At 36.3% G+C, this 25,624-nt stretch overlaps 1 protein-coding gene across 1 annotated transcript in view; it reads left to right on the forward strand.

Annotated features, from left to right (window-relative positions):
• The window catches only part of COL19A1 (collagen, type XIX, alpha 1), a gene marked incomplete at its 5' end in the record, with an annotated part of 100,014 nt that overhangs the window by 57,813 nt on the left and 16,577 nt on the right, over positions 1 to 25,624 (forward strand). The window contains 19 exons of the mRNA XM_010012820.1: positions 864 to 917; positions 2,123 to 2,212; positions 2,591 to 2,635; positions 2,745 to 2,822; positions 4,151 to 4,186; positions 4,286 to 4,339; positions 4,428 to 4,541; positions 7,946 to 7,987; positions 9,131 to 9,184; positions 9,994 to 10,047; positions 12,818 to 12,871; positions 13,820 to 13,873; positions 15,911 to 15,955; positions 16,575 to 16,748; positions 21,208 to 21,252; positions 23,124 to 23,168; positions 23,277 to 23,339; positions 24,958 to 24,993; positions 25,147 to 25,191. Coding sequence (XP_010011122.1) covers positions 864 to 917; positions 2,123 to 2,212; positions 2,591 to 2,635; positions 2,745 to 2,822; positions 4,151 to 4,186; positions 4,286 to 4,339; positions 4,428 to 4,541; positions 7,946 to 7,987; positions 9,131 to 9,184; positions 9,994 to 10,047; positions 12,818 to 12,871; positions 13,820 to 13,873; positions 15,911 to 15,955; positions 16,575 to 16,748; positions 21,208 to 21,252; positions 23,124 to 23,168; positions 23,277 to 23,339; positions 24,958 to 24,993; positions 25,147 to 25,191 — 1,182 coding nt within the window. The remainder of the gene's footprint in view (positions 1 to 863; positions 918 to 2,122; positions 2,213 to 2,590; positions 2,636 to 2,744; positions 2,823 to 4,150; positions 4,187 to 4,285; positions 4,340 to 4,427; positions 4,542 to 7,945; positions 7,988 to 9,130; positions 9,185 to 9,993; positions 10,048 to 12,817; positions 12,872 to 13,819; positions 13,874 to 15,910; positions 15,956 to 16,574; positions 16,749 to 21,207; positions 21,253 to 23,123; positions 23,169 to 23,276; positions 23,340 to 24,957; positions 24,994 to 25,146; positions 25,192 to 25,624) is intronic.

Below are 25,624 nucleotides of genomic sequence, written 5' to 3' on the forward strand. Positions count from 1 at the left end.
CCTTCACTACTGGCATGAAAATGTTGTCATCCTTCATATGTCAGTGTTCACAAAATGAAGTTCATTTTCCATTCTGGATTAAGTATCAGATTTTACTGTTCAGTTTTGGCAATTTTCTCATTTACTGTGGAAATAAATAGTATTCTTAATAAAATGCTTGATATAACACTTGGTGGAATAGCATTGATGGGTTATGGAAAACGTTTTCTGTATTTGTTATACTGTAGTAAGAGAACACAATTTAGCCTTCTCTATTATTTAAATAGCTTCTATTTAGATTTTAATCTATTTCACTTCTCTGCATTTATAACAAATCCGTCCTGAAAATACTAAAGTTAAAAGCAACATGTGAAAACCTAAAGATTTTGGCAAAAGAAAGGATTGAATATTTTTATTTTGCTGAAAAGGAATTTGGTGGATTAAGTCCTGTGGAGCAGAAATTCATTGAGAATTTTAAGATACAAATTTGAATAACTACTGAAGAGAATCATGCAGCTCTTCATAGGCAAAAAGGATGACACACTTATTTAAATCTCAAGCTTGTCCCTGCTATGACCTTCCTTAAAAAAAAATTACTTATTTTCAAGGCTTGGAATTATTTTTAAATTGAAGAAATAAATGTGTCAGTCTCCTTCCATTCTGTCCTGATAGGGTCCAGAAAATAATCTTGATTATTCAACTTAAAGAAAGATGATAAGTGTATTTGATTAAAGAAGCATTCATTAACTTCTGCTTTTTAACATTTTGGGGCGGTCCTAATGCACAGTAAATAATCTAATGTAAGCTCATTTCCATTTGTAATTATAGATAATCTTTAAGGGAATAGCTATAAAAATGTAGAGTCATATTTTTATTAATTCCAGGGCTTACCAGGAGAGCACGGGGTACCGGGAAACCCAGGTGTTAAAGGAGACAAGGTATGTTCTATGTGCCTTTTATTAAGCTTGATATGCAGGAGCATATTAGACTGTCTCTGAAGTAACTTGCCATCTTTCTGTAGTGCATCTATGTGGCTGCTTTATGAATTGATTTTAAAATGTCAAGTAGCAACCCCCTCTCTGCTACTCAGAGATGCTGCAGGCCAGTTTGGCAACCCAGTTGCTCTTCAGATTCACAATTTAAGTAATATTTCAAGGACGTTGCACTGGACTCTTACATTAAATCTGTGCAGTGTAGAAATATCAGTTCAGGTCCTAACCACAGAACAGCCTTTTCAGTGTAGTGTTCTAACCACACTATTCTGTAAAATCCCACTTCAGACTCAGACATACTCATCTTGACAGAGCACTGGGGCAGCTATATGGTCTCAGATGTGAGCCAAGGCTGGGATCTCTTTATGTCTTTTTTTTTTTTTTTTTTGCTGTGTAGAAATCCCTTAGTTTTAATTCAGTCACATCAGCAAGAGTTAAAAATGGTATGTGTGATTTGTTGGATGTAAGAAAAAGGGAAGAAAAACATGTATACAGGTATACTGTGAGCTATGTGATGTGTTACAGTATTTATACATTGTGGGTACAAGGGAAACTGATAAAATCCCTTAATAGTGTGAAGAAGTGAGCTGATGAAAAGGCAGCAGAAGAAAATAACTGGAACAATAGGAAAAATGTCTTGCAAAATGTTGAGTAGTGAATTCGGAAAGAATCACAGAGAATGATGCAGGAGTGTGCGAAAGACAAGAGGACAGCACAATAAAAGGCATACGTTCACCTGTGTAAAGCAGGAGTTGTAGAGATGGCCAGCAAGAGATGCTGCATGCATTGAAGTAAGAAATAGAGATGTAAACAGGAATACCAGTGAAGACCAGGACTTTAGCACTAGGGAGATACAGCTGGAGAACAAGTCTGAAGCCATCACTATTAATGACATGTGCATTAGAAGCCTGGAGGCAAAGAAATGTAGATCAGGTGCACTGCAAGCATGAAAAACTGAGAGAATGCTCATTACTATTAGCGATTGTGTGGTCCATGCCTTCTCTAACTTTTTGCAGGAAAATATGTGTCTTTTTTTTCTCTGTTTCTTCTCAAACTAGTGGTACTTTCTAGGATAACGTTGGCAATATTTAGAGGTTTTACATTAGACAAAATTCTCTCATTTCAATTAGAGATTCAAATTTATCTTGTAGGGGGACCCTGGTGGGATTATGGGACCGCCTGGACATCCAGGTCCAAAAGGTGATGTGGGGCCTCCTGGGCCAAGTCTGCCTGGAACACCAGTAAGTCCGCTAATCTGAAAGGGCTTTTATGACTATTTCTTACAGAGACAACTGTTAAGAAATTCTCATTGTGCAATGTAGGAAATGTATGAAATGTAAGAAATCAGAACAGTTTTGGTTTTGGGTGATTTTTTTTTTTAAATGTAATTTCAAAATTGAAACATATGTTACAGTGGTATTGTAAATGCACTGAAATATAGTCTAGAAATAGTACAAGGCTCACACTTGCTCCTAGTGACAGTGGTATTAATGAGGAAGATACATGTAAATGTATCATAGTTTATTTATAACGGCTGACTGATTTTGGCAGTAAAATTCAGCTGGTTTCAAAACATGATTTGGGTTTTTTTCTTGCGGTTTTTATTTTTATTTTTTTAGGGTCCCACTGGTATTCCTGGAAACCCAGGTCCACGGGGACCAAAGGTATAACAAATCTATTATTTCTGTTTCTAAAAAAAAACACACAAAAAAGATAATATGCTAGTTTACATTTTCAGAACTTTTGTAACTGAAAGCCTTGTACCCTTCTCAGGGAGAAAGAGGACTACCTGGTGTCCAAGGAGCACCTGGGGAGATGGGGCCCCCTGGAATAGGCATTCAGGGATCACCAGTAAGTATACCCATACCCAGGATTTTGACTTCTCACTGTGCATTGCTGAGAAACTGCAACGAAACAGGGCATAGTAAGAATCCATGACATGAACTCCGTATTGACTTGACTCCCAACTCGGCATCTTTTCTCTTTATCCAGACCCAGAAAGATCTAGTGCTAAGTGACAAATGGAAGCCTTGGAGAACTGAGTCATTGGCTGCTTTAGAGATGAGTTTTCTAGGGATGGTGTTGACACATCTTCAGACTGTGTCAGTTTGTAAGCAACAATTGTTTGCAGTTGTCAGCAAAATCTATCCCGAATACTGGTACAAGAGAGGGGTATACTTGACGTTGCAGACAGTGGCATTTTGAAATCCATGCTGGTACTGGAAGACATAAAGATGTGGAAAAGATGTGGAAAAGATGTGGAAGAAATGATCTTTGCATCAGCTCCTACCTTTTGCATCTTTGATGACTGCTAATTACAAGATCAGGTTCTACTGCTTATAAATGAGAACCTTACAGTGCCAGGTACTGTGCCAGGAAATAGTAAAGTCCTGATTTTGCACAGCTTTCTTCTTGCATTTCTGTGCAATTTAAATGTAAACATAAAGTTGATGCAGTATTTCTAGAGCATTCATACTAAATAACTTGTATAGGAGTAACTGTTGCAGTTATGCAGTTTCTTTCCCAGGTTTGTTTCTGTTCACTTTAAGTAGAGCCATCTGCAGTGTCTTCAGAGTATTCAGTAAAAAATTTGATGATACTGATGGTTTAGATGGTCGATCGCACATACTATTATGCGAATTCTACTGTGGTGAATAAGGCAATCTTTCTTCAGTCCAGACTAATATAGTCAGCTGATACATTTCAGTTTATTGACAGGACTCAGGTACTGAGAGAAGATGTTTGAGAAAGCTGACTAGAGATTCACAATGAGATCTTAATCTCACATAGATTAAGTAACATAGTAACCTTAAAAATTATTCAGTTAAAATAATTTCAAATCTGAATTTTTAAAATTACCCATTTGTATTCAAACAATCTTTTTAATTATTATTATTCAGCTGAATATCATCTTATCTTACAAAGCTCCTAGCTAAATAGCAAGTTTCACCACAGATCAAAATTCTTCAACGTTACTTGCCCTTAAAAATGGGCCTCAGCAAAATCTCGAATTCTCTAATTGTGGCAAAATTAGATTTGGATTTAAAGCCAAACCTTAGAGCAGATCTTCCTCGCAATGTGAACCAATTTCCCACATTCAGTATTTTTTTTTTTTAAATGATGTTAATCTCCCTTATCTGAAAAAGTGTAACTATTGATTATTTGGAGTTTTCTTGCAGGGTCCTGTAGGTCCAGCTGGATCAGCAGGTGTGCAGGTAGGATATAACTTTTTTCTTTATTAAAAATTAATGTTTAAGAAGTTTAGAATAAAAGAAAAGTATTCTTAAACCTTAAATGATCTTTCCTGATCTTAGGGCCCTAGGGGACCCCCAGGATTACCAGGAACTCCAGGTACCCCTGGTATGAATGTAAGTGACTGTTCTTTATATATACTGCAAAAAGTAATGTGTCCCTCATCGATGCTTTAAGGCCACCAAATCTTACATTTGTTTCTAGGGTGCTCCAGGACGAGATGGAAAGCCAGGACTACCAGGCCCTCCAGGTGATCCTGTACGTATACATAGAGAGCTTATGCATAAGCTTTTGTGCAAATACTTTAAATTTAAAGAGGTGAGATAACCTAGCAAGTCTAAGCATTCAATTGTTTAAAATAAATTTGATTTTAAAATAATTAAATCCTTTGGGGCTTGTTTTTTTTTTTGTCCGCGTTTTATTTTGGGGTTTTTTTTCACTTGATTATACTGCAATGTAAATTAAACTTCTGTTAACGTATACAGGATAAACACCTTGTTTTCAGGTGTTACGGTTTGTATACTAGAGTTTCCGCCAGGCTGTAACTTGGCATAATATTCCTCAGTCTCAGAAGCATTTCCGCATAATGCAAATTTTCAGCAGCATACTTTGATAATTCCTGTTAAAACATTGAAGAGGAAAATTTGGGATTCCAAAGCTAATTTTGCTATGCCACAGAAAGAAGACATTAATTTTTAAAGACATTCTGAGAATATTTAGTCTCTAATGCAACAAATTCCCATTAACACTTATGAAAGTTAAGTGGTTGGGTTTGAAAACAAACACCAAGTAAATTCTGGCCCGATGTTTAAAAAAACGCTTAAGAGTATCAGTAGTTCCTCAGAGGCCTGAATTCAGTATCTAAAAGCAGGTACTGAATCACTCACCTTGAGTATGAAGATAGAACTCAAGTTGGAGAGTCACAAAGATTGAAATATAAAATGAGCTTCAATAAGGAACACATATAAAAACAAGAAGAAAAAGGCACCATGAATATAATTATTTGAAAGACCAGTAAAGTCTATTACTTAGTAATCATGTAGATCAAATTATAGAATGTGTGGAGAAGTTGAGTAATTCAGTAGCTCTGAAAATTATTTTTATTTAATTTAATAATAATAAAAAGAATTAGTTAAAGACATTGTAGATACAGCATGAAGATCTGGTGTGATTCACCCAAAGAATGAACCAAAGCAGTCGCCTAATGATTAGCATTTACTTTTGAGTACTTTGAGAAAGATTTTGAGGAAGGGAGAGATGCTAACAGAAAATGTATCTTCATAAAAAATGAATAGAAGAGAAACCAGAGTATAACAGGCCAGCTGAAAAAAAAGAGGTTGATGAAAGAAAGATATGAAATGTTTTAAGTATCCATGATATGAATTTTAAAGTGGAAACACAAGACGGCATAATTTTGTTAAGAACCAGTCATGGATTGTCAGATTTCTGTCATAGGAAGATTGACTTTCTTGGGAAAGAGAGGGAAACAGTCATGTTATATACCTTGTCCTCAATAAAGCTTTTAGACTGTCCTCATGATATTTTGATAAGCAAGCAAAAAGTGCTATTGAAGTAATTGCCATATAGTTAATGCTTATCAAAAAATATAGATGTGAGAGTGTCTATCACCAGGTTACTGTCAATTTTGGAAAGAGAGATCTCTCCCATGCCTAGTTCTTGGCAGTGATTTGATTTGATTAGGGTAAGTAGATACAAAATCTGCAATTGGACTGGGAAAGACTTAGCTTTTTGAGGGTACAGTCAAAACTTAAAATTCAGTGACAGTTTGAAGTCAACAAGATTAAACTTGAGAAGATGAGCATAAAGTGCTTGATAAGAAAAACCAAAAACCTTTAAGTAGGACAGCTTTGGAAGACACAGTGCACTGTAAACTAAATGTAAGTGAATAATCGGATGCTACTGTTAAACAGGCAGGTCTACTAACAGGAGAATTATTGCCTTTTGCTCTCTTGAAATTCTGTTGTCTTTGGAGAGGTTTTTAAAGAAAGATGTAGCCTGCAAGAGTGAGCCAGAGAATTAATGCCATTTTAACACTTTCAGAAGGCCAGCATATATCAGAGAATACATAATTACCCTAGATCTTCATGCTGCATCTAAAATGTCTTTAATTCATTTTTTAATATTATTAAATTAAATACAATATTTTTATGTATTCTGTGATGTATGCTGTTATTCAGTTCAGCAAATGCAACTATGAATCTACAGTACGTGTGCAGTTAGGCTGGACTTGCTGAACATACAGAGCAGATGAACTGTATGGCACAAACATAATAGGCTTGCTCTCATAGCTGGTGTGCCCTTGCAGCTGGATGTTAGGGCCCTTTCACACTGAGGGTTTGGGGGTCTGTACCATGAAATGGTATTGCAGCTAAAATAAGAATGTTGGAAATAAGGAGAGACTGGGGAAACATTTTGTAGTCCAGCAGAAAGACCAACAGGTGACATAGTAATAGTCTGCCTATCTGTAAAATTGTTATCACAAGGAGAAGAGGGAAAAGTCAGGCCATATAGAGATGATGTTGTTATTTTTAAGCCTTGTTACAGGTTTTTAAGAGCAGGTGACACTGTCTCTGTACAGTTTACCTTTATGCAGAGGATGGACTTCATACCTTTACATAGTTATGTCCGTAAGTTGTATTAGGTGGCTGTCTCACCCTAGAAAACTTCTCAGGATACTTTCAAAGGTGCCGATGCTACCTGTAAATGGTGAACTGATTACACTTATGGTTAAGCGTGTTTAGCAGTGTTTCTCCTGAGCTTGTATTTGATACCCATTGCTACCAAATGACAATCCAACAAGTTGTTATAATTTGCTACAAAAGTGCTCACTTTTTATTTTGTTCTTCAAGATGGAAATGATTGAAACAGACTGAACCATTAACAAATTTTGACTGTGTCTAATTTTATAGTATGCCCAGGGCTATTTTTGCTTTAGAGTTTGCAAGAAGAAACAAACATTGGTAACTGAAGAGTCCGTTTGTGAGAGAAGCTGATACCCAGTACAATCAGGTTTTACATGAAGTCTTTAAATATAAGTTCAATGGCAGTTCTTGGAAATCCAAAATATATTGCAGTACAGTGTAAATCTGTTGATTGAGCTTCACATAGGTTATCTTAATATTGGTAGCAATTTAGCAATGGCACCATAGAGTGTTGCACTCAGTGTTTAAAGGCAGTACAGAATGCTACATATGTTGCTGTAGCTGGATTATTGCCAGTATCTGAGCTAGTTTATTGAAGTTAGCTTTGGCATCTCCCCGTTTCATGCTACAGTTCACAGTAGAGTCAAAGTCTAGGAGAAAGGAGAATTAAAACAATTGAAGATAATCAGGTGAGGATAGTCTGTGAGGATTTCCAGTAGTGGTAAATTGTTGCTGGTATGCTACATAATAATATATTAATATTACTTTTAAATGAAATTTACTGCATGCTGGAGTTGCGCTGTAGTCACGCTTTAAGGAACTTGAATAAAGTTCTTTGAAGTTGTAATGAAGAATTACATTGTTGGGTTGGATAGACAGCAATATTTAACTGTATTTGAAACCTTCATTTTTCTTTTTAGTTTGCATTAAAAAAGCTTCAACCAATACATATGTAATCAGCTATGTGTATAACAGTATAAACTTGAGAAGCAATGGGGACCCATCAGAATTGGTAACGTTCTATACAACATGAACTTCAGCTGCCCTTTTTAATTTCAGATTGCACTGCCACTTGTGGGAGACATGGGTGCTATACTGAAGGTAAACATTTTCAGATATAAATAAGTGTCTTTGTTTACTATAAGCATGCTTTTTAAACCGAATTACGCACTTGAAAGTTTGAGTATGTTCAGTTTTGACCTACTGACCTAGCCTAAATTAATTTTTAGGGTTTATTGATTTTTGTTTTGTTTTTAAAAAATACTCAAGAAATTTATTTTATAGGAATTTCACAAAATAGCATTTGAATGGTACATGAGGCCATGTAGTGTAGGTATGAGGTATGTAACCAGTAGGTGCCTGTTCAGTACATCCAGTCCATAGTATGAATTGCTACAAGTATACCCCATTCTTGGCTTTACTTTGTAGCATTAATATTGGTAATATGCCAAGTGGGGAAAATAGTTCAGAATTTCTAAGGTATTACTTAGAAAATAATAAAATCTGAATTGATCTGCAGTATTCCCAAATGAAAAGTGTGCTCGGGAGGATTTCAATATGAAAAGCACACATCATTTCCTACAAGAGCAATTATCCTATTCTACCATCCTTTATTAATACATGTACTTAGGTTTTATTGACCTTCTCGTTCACAAATTTGATTTCTTTTAGGTATGTCTTTCATTTTTACCCCTGATTCTTTCTGTTTGTAATTGTATTGTCTTTCTTCTGTGAGTGCTTTTCTATGTTTTCGTCAGTACTCCCACTTAGCAATTCCTTATGCTTCATTCTTCATTACTCTGTGATTTGTGGTTAGCACCTCTGTAAGATTAGCTGCAAAATGCTTCTCTTAAAAAAAGAAGGTATCATTTACGTTAAAGTAACTATATATTTAAAGCTGGTGAGAGTAACAAGTATCCTTATCCTACCTGATCCTTAAAATGGAGCAGATTGCTTTTCACAGAGCAAACACAGGCATGTCTGGGACTATTTAAATCAAAGTCATTTATGAGTCCTCTCAAAATGAAGCTAAAAATTTGTTAATTGAGTAGAGTGTGTAAGAGATGCGGAGGGAAATGAAGGATTATCTGAACAAGTATATAGTGTAGAAGAGATAAGGGACTGAAGAGAAAGCTTTGGGATATAATGATGGGATGGTCAGTAAGGCAGGAAGGAAGCAGTCTGCCAGGCCTTCTGCCTGTGTCACAAAAATGGTTGTCACTTTGCTTTCTGTGTGTTCGTCAGGGCGATCCTGGCACAAGAGGTCCTCCAGGCATCCCTGGTAGAGAAGGGCCAAAGGTAAGTTTTAAAGAATGTTTTATATTGCTTTGTTAGTTGATAAAAGGCCAGACTCTTGCCCCTGACAGCCTTGACTTTTTTGTCTGACTCCTGTCCCTGTAGCATCTGAGCAGCCTGAAGGTTCAAACTATTTTTACAGTTCAGCCCTCTTCCTGTGTCACTTCACGTTTCCTTTCAGGAAAGTGAGCAAAAAGCCTGAATGGAGTCCCACACCAGGATAGCTTTACTGTGTCTTCCATCCATTAAAGCTTGCTCAGATTTGACTGTCCATTAGTGCATTGCCATCTACAGGCTTATTTTAGGTGAGTCAGGCAAGCAAGAATCCTGCGGTGAAGAAGGAAGCCTCCCGTGTCAAGTGTGCAACATCTGGACCACCCTGTGCCTTTGCCCCATATTCCAATGGGAGTAGCACAGCTGCTTTTCTGGGACTTGAAGTTTCATTGATGCCAATCAAAATTCTTCTTCACTGTAATCAGGTCAAATGCCACGTGGTTTGGCATATAGATACCTCCTGTAGTTGAGTCTAGTTTCGTGGAAGTGTAGTTCTCTGTTTTGACAAGCATTTAAGTTCTTTGCTATTAATTAGATGTCTGCTCTTGGCTAGTTTGCCTACTAGGGAATAAATCATGCATTTCCTTTCACCTTGATGGGAGGCATATTTTAAAGCTTTCAGGCAGTATTGAGCATTTTTTTCTGTTTTAAGCACTATTGTTTTAAGGGCTTCATATGTTAAATGTGGGTCATAAAATGCCCTACAAAGCATGAAATTCATTGTTTGCTAATTGAAAATATCTGTTACATTTTCATAGGGAAGCAAAGGTGAACGTGGGTTTCCTGGGCTTGCTGGAGAGAAAGGTGATGAGGTAAAATTACTTCATTTCGATAGTGGTTGCATTCTTATCTAAACCTGAATGAAGATCGAGACTGACAGTGAAATGCACGGTGTAATTCAGTTCTTTAAAACTGCTGAGATACTCATGTATTGCTATAAATAGCCCTCAGTTCTGAATTTTCAACAAGATTAAATGCTATTATTTAATTAAATAACATCAATTTAATTTTTGTCTGAGGATTTTTGCTCATTTGTGTATTATAAAGCCTCACGTACATTTAAATGCAAATTTTAAAGAGTATAGAATAGAGCAATAAATAGACAAATGCCAAGTGTTTTCAGAAAAAACTTCGTATTTTATAACATGTTTGCTTTCATTGTTATAGTTCCCCTTTAGGATTCACTTTCAAAAATATTCCATTAGGCAAATACTCTGATGGGAATGGTCATAGCAGCAATTACTACTAAGTGGAAATTGGAAAATATTTCAAGAGGCTGAATTTAAAATATTTACAGTATTTTACGTCATATGGTGCATTCTTAGAGTTATTTTTATGTCATTATGGAGAAGGAAAAAAGTTATATGACTCGTGGCGCTAAATTCAAAATAGCTGCTATAGTTTTCATTTTAAATTGAAATATTTGTGTCTAATGAGCAATCTCTGTCAATAAATAAAATTCAATCACCTAAGTGGAAGCTATTAAAGAAATTAATCTAAGTAAATACATTAATTTTGAATAAATTTCAGGATCTTTGGTTTTCAAAAGTAAACAGTTAAATGAGGAAAAAACAAAAGATGCTGCAGAAACATTAGATATGTATTCCTGCTACTGCTCTGCCCTAGAATTTAGCAGATGTCAGACTAAAGTATCATGCTTATTTTTCCTTTTATTTTTACACAATCTATAGAGCTCATTATGTCTTTGCTTCTTAAAAGCAAGTGACTCCTGAGGTTGGATTTAGAATGTATATCTTAAAATGCTGGAGCAAGCTACAAGTAAAGCCCAAGCAGAATTTTACTTAAAAAATAAATGGGAAAGTAACACATCCTTCATGTGTCCTGTAGGGTACCTCTAGAACTCAACCCTAGCAAGTCTGAGGTATTAGCAAAACAGTTTCAAGAATTCAGATGCTGTTTAACTGGTGAGAACCAAGTGAGATGTTCAACGCAATTACGAGTGTAAAAAGGGAAAGACAAGATTATAACTGGCAGTTAGTTTTTCTAGAAGGACTCCAGAGTAAATTAATTCTAATTATTTTTTTTTTATTATTGATTCAGCAGTGTGCCATGCTGTGTTAGTAAATTACCTATTCACATGCTCCTTCAGTTTGATAGCTGGTTAGCTGCCTTAGGTCTGATGTTTTCAGTGCTTAGCAGCAGCTTTTGATTATGAGGGTACAAGTAGATTTATTTTCAGAAACAATGAAAGACTTTCCAAAGTTTAAAGGTAACCTTTTTTTACAAATTTATGAATTTTATTCTCATTTTTATGATTTAGTTAGCATGGGAATAGGAAGAAAGTTTGAGAAGCCCTCCTGAAGCTCTTTGAAATACGGTCATTAATTTCCATGTGCTTTTGAATAGCCCTTTAATCTTTGTTGAAACTTAGTTCTCTTCCTTTTTAAAATACTCTTTTCTCCAGGGGAGAATTTTTCTAACATCAGTAGTAACAATTACAGAAAATGTTCCTTTGGCTTCATACTCATTTTTCAGGTGACTGTATCATCAGAGTTAAGTAATTCAAAATGAGCAGAGAACACATTAGCAGGTGGATTGCCACTCTGAAAAGCTGCAGAGTTGGATCAATGTCCTCTATGTGTAGCAACAAGAAAGGGAAATTAATGTCTCTCTCCATCTCTACATCTTTCCTGATTTATTTCTGCCTGAAGTTTTTCCTTCAGTCTCTCCTTCAGAGCCGTTATTCCAGGACTTGTGTCCTCTGTGGTTTTCCAGACTACCCCTTTAGCCATGCCTTCTTAAACACTGCATTAATATGAGAAAAAGACATTTTCTGAGGTCACTTCTCTTGTCAGAGGAGAAGCACTCTGCAGATAAATTGAACCACTGCTAGGAAGGGACCAATTTCACTTTGTGGCTTATAGGGGGGACTGAGAGTGATTAGCTCTCATTAGCACGTGACTTGTACCTGTCTAAAATTGCACCTAAGCCTGGTGTGGCAGAGGAAAGACTTCAGTCGCATGCAGGCTTGTCTCAAATCCTACCTGTATCCACTGTAGTAAGCTGCATACCTGTGTTTAGTAAGTGGATACCACAGTGCATCAATTTCCAGGCAGTTTAATACGATAAGATCAGGAAAGTAGTTCATTAAATACTATGAAAAATGTCACATTCTGTTATCAAAAAGGCAAAAGCTATAAATCAAGCAGAAAGCATCATTGCATTTAGATAACCATAAGGTAAAATTGAGAAACCTGAGTATTTGTCTTCTCACCAGACAAAAGCACCCTTTAGTGATAGAAAATAGAAAATTATTCTCTAAGGAAAAGCCAGATGTCCTGCTATTATCTGCACAATTAAAGACAAAAAGATATAGAGGACATAAGCTAACGATGTGAAAGGACAAGTGTTGTCAGTTAAGCAAGAAGTTGCCTCTAGCCTTGTTCAATGATAATCTCTTCTTTGCATGGTGGGTTTGATTTTTTTTCATTCCTAAAAATACTGCCAACCTTTTAGATAAAAATGTGCTTGAATATACTTTATAGTACTGCTAAACATGCTAGATGTAATAGTTTTCAAGTTGTGAGAGAGGAAATACTCATATGCTTTCTTAATTTCCAGGGCCTTCAAGGTGCTCCTGGACTGCCAGGCATACCAGGACCCAGTGGACCTTCTGTAAGTGTGTGATATCACCTGTGATCTAATCGATCTCTGCAGAGATCTGCTGTAACTATATAGTAAAACTTCACATTCTTAGTTCCTTGTCCTGTCTTTTGGCTTTTCGGATAGTAATAATACAATCTTGCCCATAATGGTTCTAATAAAAGAAACTATGTTGTGAGTTGATGTTACTGAAAGTACTGTCATTGTCTGGGCTCAAAGTTTATGTAACTTAAATGGGTTTGGAGTGTTGGCATTACTAGAGACTCTGTGAGGTTACATGACTTACGATGTGCATACTTGCAGTTAATGATGTATTTGTACCAAGTTACAGTAATATTGTTAGTAATAAAAATCTAAAAATAATTCCAGCTAGGCATTCTGAAAACATTTAATGTTGAAACCAAGTAACCACTTGGTTTCAGAATTAAAAAACTATAAGAATAAGCTGGAAATATTTCAAGTCACTGAAAAATATAATTAAAAATGTTGGTATTTCTGGGAAAACTCCTCTTGGAATTTGTTTTTAAATTTATTTTTGACATAGTGGATGGGACCACGTTAGTCTGATGATTATTCATTTCTAGGTTGCTGATGGTACTGATGCTTCCCTTCTTTTAAAAATTGTAACCCATTTAGGAAGTTTAACGTGCGGTATGTAAATTGGCATTGTAGCAGTAAAGCATGATTCTTAGCAGTATCAAGAGGTGCCAGTTAAGGTCAGTGCACTTAGTGTGCAAAGGTGAAAATGCAACCGCAAACACAAGTTTTATCCTTCAAAGACCTGATCAGAAGGACAGAGCTGTGGTGTCGAACAGAAGAAAAGTACTTCAGCCTGGAGGAGAGGCCTAATTACATTTAAATGACCCTCAAGAAGTACAAGATTTAAAAACTAAGCTCTGATGCAAAAATACTGTGTTTCATTGTTTCTTAACTAATATAAACCAATACTGTGTTATGCAGGGAGTCACAGGAAGACCTGGACATCCTGGTCCAGCAGGGTCAAAAGGCGAAAAGGTATTCCTGCTTTTTAGTCTTCGCAAAGATCTGTGCAGGTTCTGCAATCCCATTATGCTCCAATATTTTGGGTTTTTTTAACATAGAGTGCAAACAAGAACTTGACATATATTTTCAAATTAATTTTGTGTCCTAATACAAGTACTTTCCCCCCAAAATGTACTATGGGCTTATATATTGAAGTGTAGTCCTTGTGGTGTATGTAGGTTGCAGTGAATGTGCTGTAAGTATGACATACTATATAAAATTTAGGAAAGTGAAAATACATTTGTGAAATAGTGTGTGACTAGTTACTACTCGCTCTTCTTCTTTTACCAGTATTTTAGTCAAAAGTAATTACACAAAAGTGCTTCACAAGTACTGAAAGTTATTGAGTATCTTACTCTGCTAAAATACATAAGCTTCCTTTGTACTTAACTTACACTGCTATAGCACTGCTTTTGGTCAATGTTTTATGTGCTCTTTTATCAGACACTGGATATTAATTATAACTAAGAGATCAAATTCATTTCTTGGGCACCTCAGATCAGTGAAATACAGCAGACACAAACAGTTTGTTGCAAAATATTTTCTGACACAAGTTCTACATTTTGCATATGAATACACTGTTCTGGTTTGGTTTTTTTTCAACTTCAGCCTGGAATTTTCCAGGCATAGCACTGTCACATCAAGGTATGTGATCCTACTAATACTCTACAAAACCTTGACTCTGGTACGAGTAAGAAAGTAAACTATTTTGTAAAGCTCTGATACCATTTCAGTATAGAAATTGATTGAAAGCTGTCTCCTTGCAGGCCATAATAGAAAAATTTACCACGCATTTCCTTTTTGTGTAGCCAGTTGGTTGTTTCTTTACAGTTCACACATAGGTGGGAATGAGAAGCACTGCTCCATAACTAGTATCTCATCAATCAAAAAGGGCAGAAGTCAGATGGCTGAAGAGTGATTAAGTAAATTGAAATACAGCCACAATCACTTCCTGCTCCTCCTTCATCTGAGAAACATGCTTGAGAAATCATATAATATGCTTTCTAAATGATAATATTTTAATTCCCCATGAAGTACTCCAGATCACATGGAGGCTGATAGCTTCTATCAGTTAGCAGGACCATTTGCAAGTCATCTTTGTATAGACATTTAATTACAGTTATATTTTTCTGTTTATTTTTCAGTAAGCTAATTATTGACATTGAACATTTAGCTTGCCTTTTGCTACCTTAAGAATTTTGAATACGCAGCCGAAGTATCTCACTGGCTTACGTTTAATAAGATGCAGTGAAGTCAGTGAAAAATTCTGGCAGATTTGTTCCACTTATACACTGTTTTTAACTGGATTTTAGTGATGAGACTTTGAAAAGATTTGGTTTATGTTGAAACCTTTGCAAGTCTGCCCTGTTGAGAGACTCCGCCATTCTGCTGGGGCAAAAATGCAGCAGCCTTTTTTTTTTTTTTAATTTAAGTAATTCAGTGCACATCAGCAGAACAGACTGCAGATACACAGATGAATATTTTAAAATCAAAAAAACCCAAATATATTAATTGTTTATCTAAATAAAGATCTTGATTTTTATTCAGTGTGATCTAAATAAACTGAACTTCTGAAATTTTAGCTCTTTTGTGTTTACCTACGAATGATCAGCTGAAGTTTGGCTTTTGCAAAATAATGGACAAAGCGTAAAATTTATGTTGACTTTTATCTACCAGTTGCTTAGAAATTGATAATTTTTCCCTTCTTCTTTCTCCTGGTATTTATGAAATGTTTCACAACCCAGGTTACCACTGCTGTTTTGCTACAAGGAGGTTAATATACATGAAGCTCCAAGTAACTAACAAAATAAAAAACTACTATAAAGTAATGAATCCTAACTTCTCTAAAGCTTAAGCAGGAGCTGGGCAGGAAGATTTATTCTCGATACTAGCTGCTTATATTGACTGTATCTCTTGTTTATTGTCGTTATGGTCATTATAGCTTGGGTATGGGGTAGATCTGGACACATGTTACAGTAAATGTGTTACATGAATCTCTTGCTGTATTAGGGTAGTGAAGGTTCTCCTGGGCAACCTGGACCACCTGGACCTCCGGTGAGATATTTTCTGGTTTATATTTGAATGTTATATTAGGAACAATGCACCTATGAGTAAAGTGTAATGTAATACAAAGAATTGACTGTCAATCCAATATGTATTAATAATGCAGGAAGACAAGACTTTTTGCAAAAGGTTTCTGTATTCTTCTTTTTTCTTTGATTCATCACTGAATAATTGCAGTTCACTAAAGCCATCCTAGACACTTGGTCAAATGAGTTAACCTTGATGTTCAGTGTTAACTAGAGTAATTTAGACAGCTTAGGTGCCTGAAATCAGGGAACTCAGGGAACCTAGAGAAAGTCCATGGAGCTCACTGGACTCCAAATTAACTGGAGTAGTACCTCACACAAAATCAGTTCTGGAGAATTATAATAATATCAAAATGTAACGTACACAGAGTTTACAGGTTTCTTGTTTTGTAATTAAAAAAAAAGGCCCAAGCTACATTGGTATTGTATCTTATGTTCATGCTGAAATTTCTAGAAGCTTTGAAGAGTTGATTGAGAACAGAAATGATACCACAGCTTTGCTGAGCTACAGGGCTCGAACAAGGCAAGAGTTCTGCCTTTATAATTCATAGTTGTGATGCTTACTTGTTTTTTATGTTTTAAAGGGTATGCCTTACAATGAAAGAAACGGAATGAGCAGCTTATATAAACTCCAGGTATTTCTCTTTATTATTTTTATTTTTCAATCAACACCTAATTTTGGCCCAACTCAACTTTCAAACTTGGCCTTACAGGGAGGTGTGAGTGTCGCTAGTTATCCAGGTCCACCAGGACCTCCTGTAAGTATTAACAGAAACGTAATTTCTAATAGGTAATACCAAAGAATATCATCTTACTGTGTAACTTTTTTTTATTATTTGTGTTTCCACTTCATTTATTTTCAGGGTCCCAAAGGAGATCCTGGCACAGTGGTATGTATCTTTTTTGATCATGTTAGAGAATTCAGCAAGTACTTAACACAATTGTAGTCACAAGGGTGGAAGAGTCCCTTGATACTGTTTAGCAGGTAACTTACCTCGTGCAGAATCAGTTCATCTGAAAAAGCCTATTTAATTTCCAGGCTTGTGAATTTTGCAATTTCTGCTTCAAAGTTCTAAGTGATAATATAATGAATGATTGAACATAGTATTAACTACTTGTGGATTCATCTCTGCTGAGCTGTCCCTGGATATATCTAAGAATAAAGAACGTAAAATAAAAGTAGAAAATATAGTAATAGCTATTAGATTGTTCTCAACGTTAAATTTGAAAGTGATAAGGGAGAAAGGACAGTGTGCTACATCATGCTAGCCATTAACAACTAGAAGTTAATGTTTTCTTTGTAAATGGCATGACTGTTAACTACAGTATGCTCGCATTGCTTCTGGTGAGCAAGATGGTGATCATGGGAGCTCCTATACCTTTCAGATATGCATTTTGGCATTCAAAAGCAGATTAATTTAACTTTTTGATATTTTTTTCCTGTAAGCATTGTGTTATGTCCTTTTTGCATGATCTTTCTTTAAAAATTATGGGGTGGAAGGACACCTAGTGGAAGAATCTTGAGCAGTTGCCTAGGGTTAGCTGTCAGCAGAGTATCGATCCAAATCCTGACTGGGTGTCCATTTTTCCCAAGGTCCTTGATGTGTGTGTGTAACTTGGCTTTATAATAGAGAAACTGTATTTGTCATTCGCTTGTGGCTTGTCACTGTAGTTCCTAGCCTCCCCAATCTACATGTTATACTGATTTCTCCCCTGGAGCATGTTTTTGCCACAGAAGAGTTTAGAAGACCTACACAGGGACCCAGTCTGTGTGTCGCTTGCTACAGAGTAAGCTTTGTCTGGGGAACAGAGCAGAGAATTGCTTGGAGGTTGGTTCTCTGGTTGACAGCGTATGCTTACATGTTCAGACCCTACTGCCTGGAGGTGCTTTAGAGCTGACCCTGGCTTGCAAGAACACTGTTGGGGGGAGTCTTCTGGATTACATTCTTCATCACAATTAAAGCTGTTGAATCAAATATTCACACAATGTCCCTGGGAAAAGCTTAATTTGCAGATCACTAAAACAGGGCGTAACAAAATCTGTTCACCTGGTAACTGGTTAGCTGTTTTACTAAGGTCAAGTTAAATAATTTTTTCTGGAAGTCTGCTGTTGCTTGCTGTTCAACATTTCTCATATAGAATACAGAAATTCTAATGTATGCAATCTTTTTAATTAAAAAAATAATAATCAGGGAGACCCAGGACCGATGGGATTACCAGGACTGGAAGGACTCCCAGGGGAAAAGGTAAGACTATTAAAAAGAAGTCATGGCTTCTTAGTGACAACTGTCTGCATCTAAATGTTTTCTGAAACCTTGTTTTTTGAATTTTTTTTGGTGTAAGTTACTGTTTCAGTATGAAAAAACACTTGTATATTTATCTGTACTTCCTTTCTTGCTTTACTGTGGATTTAAATCATATACTCACCCAGCATAAAATTTCACTTTCTACAAATGGAAAATTGTGTGCAGGAGGTCTTGTAATATTGTTTTCTTAACTTGATAGAATGCTACTGTATACTATATTATATATGGTATATGCTATATATAACTATATTACTTCATAGTAACATAGTTAACATGTTCCTAAGTATGGTCATTAGTTCATGTTCTCTAGGCATCATTTTAGGCTTGCAGTCCATCTGTCTTGTTCTAAGAGTGTAAGTGTCAGTACAAGTTCAGATGAGTATAAAGTACAGAAAAGAGTAGAAATGGAGGGAGAGATAATTCCTTACAGTTCTTGTTGTATGCATCCTGCTCCAAAGTGAACACAACAATTTTTTCATGGGCTGTTGCTCATAATTCTAAAAAAGGCCCCTTGTATTATTTTTGCTGTTGTTGCATTCTGTACTTTGTGTATGATGCCACTGAACCATGCCATATTCTCCACCTTCATTCTGTAGTTGAAGTCTGTGTTCCAGGACTAATTGTGGAGGCTGATACGAATTTAGAGAAAAGCTTGTCATGGAACGGTAAAAAATTCAAAATTTTGCTATTCATTTCTAAATATGGCAAAGTACAAAAAATTCAGTGGAGAAATGAAAAAATCTGTAAATATGTTTTCTGTTGGTGAAAACAGTTTGACTTTGCCCATATATTAAAAATTTTAGAAAAAAGAGTAGATTTTTTTAAATTGAATATTCAGCTTTTTGAATTATGCGTTATTCAATGATTCATATAAAAATAGCTTACTGAAGCTTATTTTTCACCAAAAAGCAATGTAAATTAAAATTTTCTCTCTCAAAATCACTGTACATTACTCATACTTGCTCAGAGTGGGGATTAAAAAGATCTAAGGTAGTGTCTATACTAGATGTTTGTATTACGTGAGATGATTCTTGTTCCGGAAGACTACAATTTACAAGCAATCAAAGACTAGTCTGATTTCAAATGAACAAACACAGGGAGGTATTACAGGTTTAACTGAGACAAAGCAGGGACAAGAATTAAATACAGAATAACCAATGGAGCAGATTATATAAACAAGCTGAATGAGTGTTTGGCCCTTTCCCAAAGTAAGAATATCCTTTCTTTAGCTAAATGTGGTCAAAATCCCACATTTCTGGTGCAAATAAATGAATGGAAGCGCAGGGTCTGCTTGCCAGTCCCAGCATTATAGTGCATGCTGGTTTTTAATTTGGAGCTATTTATTAGGTACCTCTGTGTACCAGCTTCCACAGGCAGTGCTGGCTGTAATTTCATGATAATTTCGTGAACTGGCCTAAGAACTTCGTGTCCTTGGGGTAAAATTTCACTTCCCTCAGCTATGCTGTCACAGTGGTTTGTGCAACCATGCTGCAAATCACATTGCTGAAAGGACCTAAATAACTCTTTGCAAGGGAAGTGTTAGGAACTTCTAGCTTCACTGTCATAGCCAGCATATAGGGAAAGCACCACAATACAAATTCTGGGTCCAAAATAACCACAGGGATAGAGTGCAGTGCTCCAGCCGATATACCCTGCTGCACAAACTCCATGCTCAGGTGTTTCTGAGGTGCATGTTGTGTTCCTCACTGAGGGGTGAACTTGCATTAAGTGATTTCTGTTAGCCTACAGAGCAAGAGAGGTTGAACTGTGGCTTATAAGCAAGCTTCTGCCCCTCCCTCGGACACAAGATCAGACATTTAACTTACCATCTGTCTACGCTTTGTGTAATGAAGTGTTTCCAATTACCAGCATTATTATTGCACTACCTGAACAAAATTGTGAGAATGAGACACATCAGCATTAGGTATAAGAACAGAAACCAGAAATCCCAATATCTCCTTGGGCTCTTCTGCACAACAGAACATGGGTTTTGTGGATGTAGGTGGGTCGGTGGAGCTTTTGCAAAACAGCTGCAGGTAACGTAAACTCATCTCACAAAATATTCTCCTGTCAGTGTGGCTTTCCTGACATGATTATAGAAACTAGGGGCATGATTTTTTCTTAAATTTTAAGCAACGTTTCACTAGTAGAGTGTGGTGTTACAGACCAAAACATGTCAGCAGTAGGTTACGGCAAGTCATATCATAAGAATCATAAAATAACAGGTTGGAAGGGACCTCAAGGATCTTCTGGTCCAACCTTTAAAAAAAAGGCTCAGTGTGTAGTTTTACCACTGGTGAGCAACATCTGTCTGCTTTGGGTTATTGTTTCTCAAGAGATAAATATGAATTTGTGCCCATAACTCATCAGCTCCAGCACAAAAGCCATTGTCTTGGCTTAAAGCATACATGAAGGTAGTTGTATGCTAAAAGGAGGAACTTTGCCAGAAAGGACCATGACACAAACAACTCAAGGATGTCAACTTGCAGGAAATGGAGGACTGGGTAGCTGAGAGGCAAAAACTTCATTGAAAGATACATCTTAAATATGGGGATGTTGATATGATAGTGAATTTTGGACATTGTGATGACCACAAATGATTATTATTTGGGAAACTACAGATAAGTCAGGGACTTTCCGTCCATTTTCAAGGAAGGCCTCAAGCAGAATATAAGGGATAGCATCGAAATTATGACATTATACAAGAGAACCTAAACAAATGATTTATGTTACTTGCTCAAGTCTGTAAAATGAGATGGTGGCACAGCTAAATATTAGCATTTAGCAGAGCCTGGCTCTTGTCCTCATTTACAATTTACTGAATAATTCTTCCTCAGGTTTTAATGGGAATCCACAAACAAACTTCTGGTTTAAGCATTACCATTTATGTATAGATTTATCTTTTCTTCAGGGTGACCGGGGACCAGCTGGCACACCAGGACTAGCAGGGACACCGGTATGTATATTCATTAAAGAAAATTCAGTTTGCTAAAAAACAGGTCAAGCAAGGTGCTGAGCTGTAATCTCAATCACAATTTGTGGAACACCAGCGCTTGGCTAATTCTTTATAGGCACGTATGAATATGATGTGTTTTTTCTAAAGAGATTAGAGTTTTAATACCACTAAGGGTTCATATTATTATTGAAATGACAGGTGGGAATGGTGTGAATACATGATAAAGCTGGAATTTGAAGCTGCATATGCTGACTTAAGAAAGCATACGAGCTTCTTATTGCCTCAGTTTAATATAGTTAAAGACACTTTCTGTGTTCCTGAGCATGCACAAATTTCTGAGCATCCTTCTGTCACAAAGAAATATTAAGAGCATTAGTTATTGCAATCCGCAAGGATCTGCATATCAAGTAGATCTAACATTTGCTTTAGGGGAATGCTTTGTCAGCTATTTACATGAGGTATTCAGAGAAGTTTATGAAAGTCATCCAGAAACTTTGCTGTAGGTGAAAGTAAATGTAACTAATGATAAATTGAAATTATAATTACTCATTTGTGTTCCTAAAGGAAATGAAGACAACTTTTCTTTAGATTGCATTCACAGTTTAATAAAAAACTGTATCCATATTTCAGGAGGCAATATGGAGTTATTTATATGCAAATACATTTATTATTAAATTTGGGCAGCTACCAATCCATTCAGGAGCTGGTTTTAAATTATAAATGTGCTTTGTGAGATAAACAGAGTCTATGCACTCCCATTTCCATTAGCCACTGATTTAGTCTATTTACTGTGAGTTCCAAGAAAAAACATCAGTTTAAACATCTTGACTTAGTTAAGTTCTCCTTAAACAAGGTAAAATGGAACATATAAGGGGAAAAGAGAAGTATTTCTCCGAGTTTTATAGTCCATGTAAGTTTCAAAGTTTGTTGCTCTGAAATATATATTTCATGCTGTGAATCAATTATGCAGTAGCGGGTTAGGATGATCACAATTGTTCATTCTCCGTGTATTTCCCACTGGATATGTTACAAGACTTAGTCTTGTTGCCCTCTATCCTAGCTGGATATAAAAAATTTAATGAGTTCCCTTCATCTCTGATGGAGTTGCATGCTGTTGATTACATTTAATTCTAATAAAATCCACTGAAATAAATTATTTGCTTTAACATTTTATGCTAAGCAGTTTTAATTAACAAATTAATAGACATATAAGTCACAATATTTTTTAGTAGTCTAGGAAGAGTTTTTGAAATATATCCGTGTATCTTATGGAAGAGAATTTGTCTTCCTTGTCTGCCATTATTTCCTAGATTAAGTAGTGGACTGTTTTTCCCATTTGGGAATATAAACTTCTCATTTTAGCTTTGGGCTTTTTGCTGAATGGGATTATCAGGGAAGCTTGGGATTGAAATTCTACAAGAATCTGCTCTTTAAAAAAAAAAGGGACTAGGAAGTAGCTGAAGGAAAAAATCTTGATATCATATATACAAGAAAATATATTCAAGAAAAGATCTTGATATCATAAAAATCTTGATATTATATATATCTTGATATCAGATCAAATCTTGATCTGATTATGACTTCTCAAGAAAGAAATCAAGGTGTTGCAAAAGAAAGTTTCATGAAAACACAATCTCAGTATTCAGGAAGTAAAGAAGACCAAGCGATTGAGTTAAATTTTACATAACAGCCAGATTAACATGGCACAAATATTAAAATATCTGGTAAAATATTTCTGTTCCCTCTCTTAAAGCATGTAATGAACAGTAACGTGACAATTTTACTCAAATATGTATCCTCTTATTTTTGACCTAAAAGAAATTATGTTTTGCTTCTAAGTAATTTGAATTTTTAATGTTCTCTTTTTGCAGGGAAAGCCGGGATCTCCTGGGTCCCCAGGGATGCCAGGGGAACCTGTAAGTACAGATTTGAGTTCTGAACTCTTATGATAATACACAAATACTTCAAACACTGAATGCAAGATTTTACATGCAGATTTCTAGGTGTGTTTTCTTCTTTCTTAGGGTGAAAGGGGCCCTATAGGAGATACAGGCTTCCCTGGGCCAGAAGGACCACAAGGAAAACCAGTAAGCAATTTTATATTGAATATGTATGTTGATTACAAAAGAATGCATCTTAGTTTATTACAAGTTACAAAAGAAATGAGATTACACCCTGCTTTGTGTTAAGCTAGGTAACGTCTGAAGAACACTTAGAGCTACAGTGCTCAATATTAACCAGCCAGTCAAGAATTCCTAGTCCTGTGATGTTTCAGTGCTTAATTTTACTGAGAAGTTGCCTTTAAAGGTCTTATGAGGGTCCTTTGGATCCTCTTGACTTAAAGGCTCCTCTTGTATTTTTTCAGAAGAAGAAATTAACCCAGACACTCAGTCTGTGAAGGGCGGATGAAGGATGGGGTGACAAATGAAGTTCTTGGTTTCAGTTCAGACAGAGAAGTGTGTGCTTCATTACTCTGAATAAACTTTGTAACTCTTCTGTATACAAGTGATGCGACACTGCAGCTGAAGCATTTACTGTTCACTTAGGATATGTCTGTCTGACCTCTTTATTTAATAAAAGCGTGACAGCAGTGTAGCCAGCACTGTCTGAGCTGGTTTAAAACAACCTAGTTTATATTCTAGAAGGGGTTTGGCTAGGATAGTGCACAACTCATTATCTCCCCCAAAGCTTGGTTTGTGGGGGACAAGTATGAAAAGCAGACCATTTCAGTTTGTCAGCACATCTCCACATCATGCTTCTGTCTTGAAAGAAGAGACCCTTTCTGTAACTTCAGCAGCTAATAGGCCCTAGGTGCCTAATCTTTGCAAAACTCCACTTTGCAGTATGAGGGGGAAGGAAATATTCCTGATGTCGTTGCTCATGCCAGTCCTTCTTTCGCACTCAGTGAAATAGCAGTGAATTTGCTGCATATGCAGATCTGCGTATATCCTAGTAAATTAAACAGTGCCAGAGCATTTATCTTGCAATTTTCTGGCATTTTGCTATTGTTAACATACTCTCTGACACTATTTTGGCTCATGCCAACTAGGACTCTCAGATAATGCCAGTTTAGGGGACAAGGTGTGCCTGGGGCTGTTTCCAGAAGGAAATGAGAACACCCTCTTTTTTGAGAAGGAAGTTCCTTTCCAACCCTAACCATTCTATGATACTATGATTCTATATTTAGCCCAGGAGGCTGAAGCTGTGCTGTGCCACAGCTCTTAAGGACTGAAGAATGGATCTGGCCATTTGCTGTTAAGGCATAATCTGTAAGAGCAGAAGAGTAACAGCACATCAAGGCTAACATCTAGAATAAGAAAAGTCTCTTCTATGGATGTATAATGATTAGCTGGAAGTGGAAAAGAGTGTGTATATAGGTCCATATTCCACATTTGCAGATTTTCCATATGTCATTTAAAGTTGTGTGCTCGTTAAAGCTGGTGCACATCTTGATGCTGAAGACTTGTAATTATTTTATCTGCTCTCAGCTCCAATTCAATGTGCTTGCACTTCAGCATCACCCTGAGCTCTGTTATTTCACATCTCGAGACTATTTCTATATTGCAGCTACACAAACTGCTGCCTCTGTAGCTTCAAAACTTGTACTGATACCATCACCAAACAGATAGCTTTGCCTTTCATATTTTTAAAATGCATATACATAAGCATATTGATTAAAAATTGTTGTTTGTTTGTTTTTAATAGGGACTCAATGGAAAAGATGGATTGCCAGGTCCTCCGGTAGGAAAACATTCTTTTGCATAGTAGTGAATTTTATTCTTAATGGATACCATAGCTGTTAATCCCAGCAGTTGCTTTCAGTTCTGCTAACAGACGAACATACTAAAAACCTTTAATTTATACATTTATCTTTTTTCAAAAACTCTTTTTCAGGGTGCTGTGGGGAGACCAGGGGACAGAGGACCCAAAGGAGAACGTGTAAGTCCCTTTTTTTAATAACATTTTGTCTTTTTACTGAGCATCTGAGCACCTCATCAATGCATATTTTACAAGCAAAACCAAGAAATTAATTCTTTGTGAACTTCAAGCAGTCTTTTACATCACTAAGAGGTTTAGTCTAGACACTACTTTAAAGAATTAGAGTTGAATTGGCTTCTGCATTTAGAGGAAGAACACATTTCATAGACTTTCTAAAACAGTTGGCCTGGACAGTGTAAATAAATAGATCAATAGGTTGAGGAGTGGAAAGTAGCTAGTCCTGTTGTAATGCCATCAGACATTGCAAGAGCTATAAAGCTTGCCCTGTCATCGTCCCTGGGATCTTTGTATGTCACAAACACAAATCATGTTTTGTATAAAACAACCTTGTTGCACCTGAGCAGCCGGACTGACAGTCCAATACACTACTGCT

This window comes from Nestor notabilis, unplaced genomic scaffold (genome assembly GCF_000696875.1).
Source record: "Nestor notabilis isolate BGI_N333 unplaced genomic scaffold, ASM69687v1 scaffold1284, whole genome shotgun sequence".
Lineage (NCBI taxonomy): Eukaryota > Metazoa > Chordata > Aves > Psittaciformes > Psittacidae > Nestor > Nestor notabilis.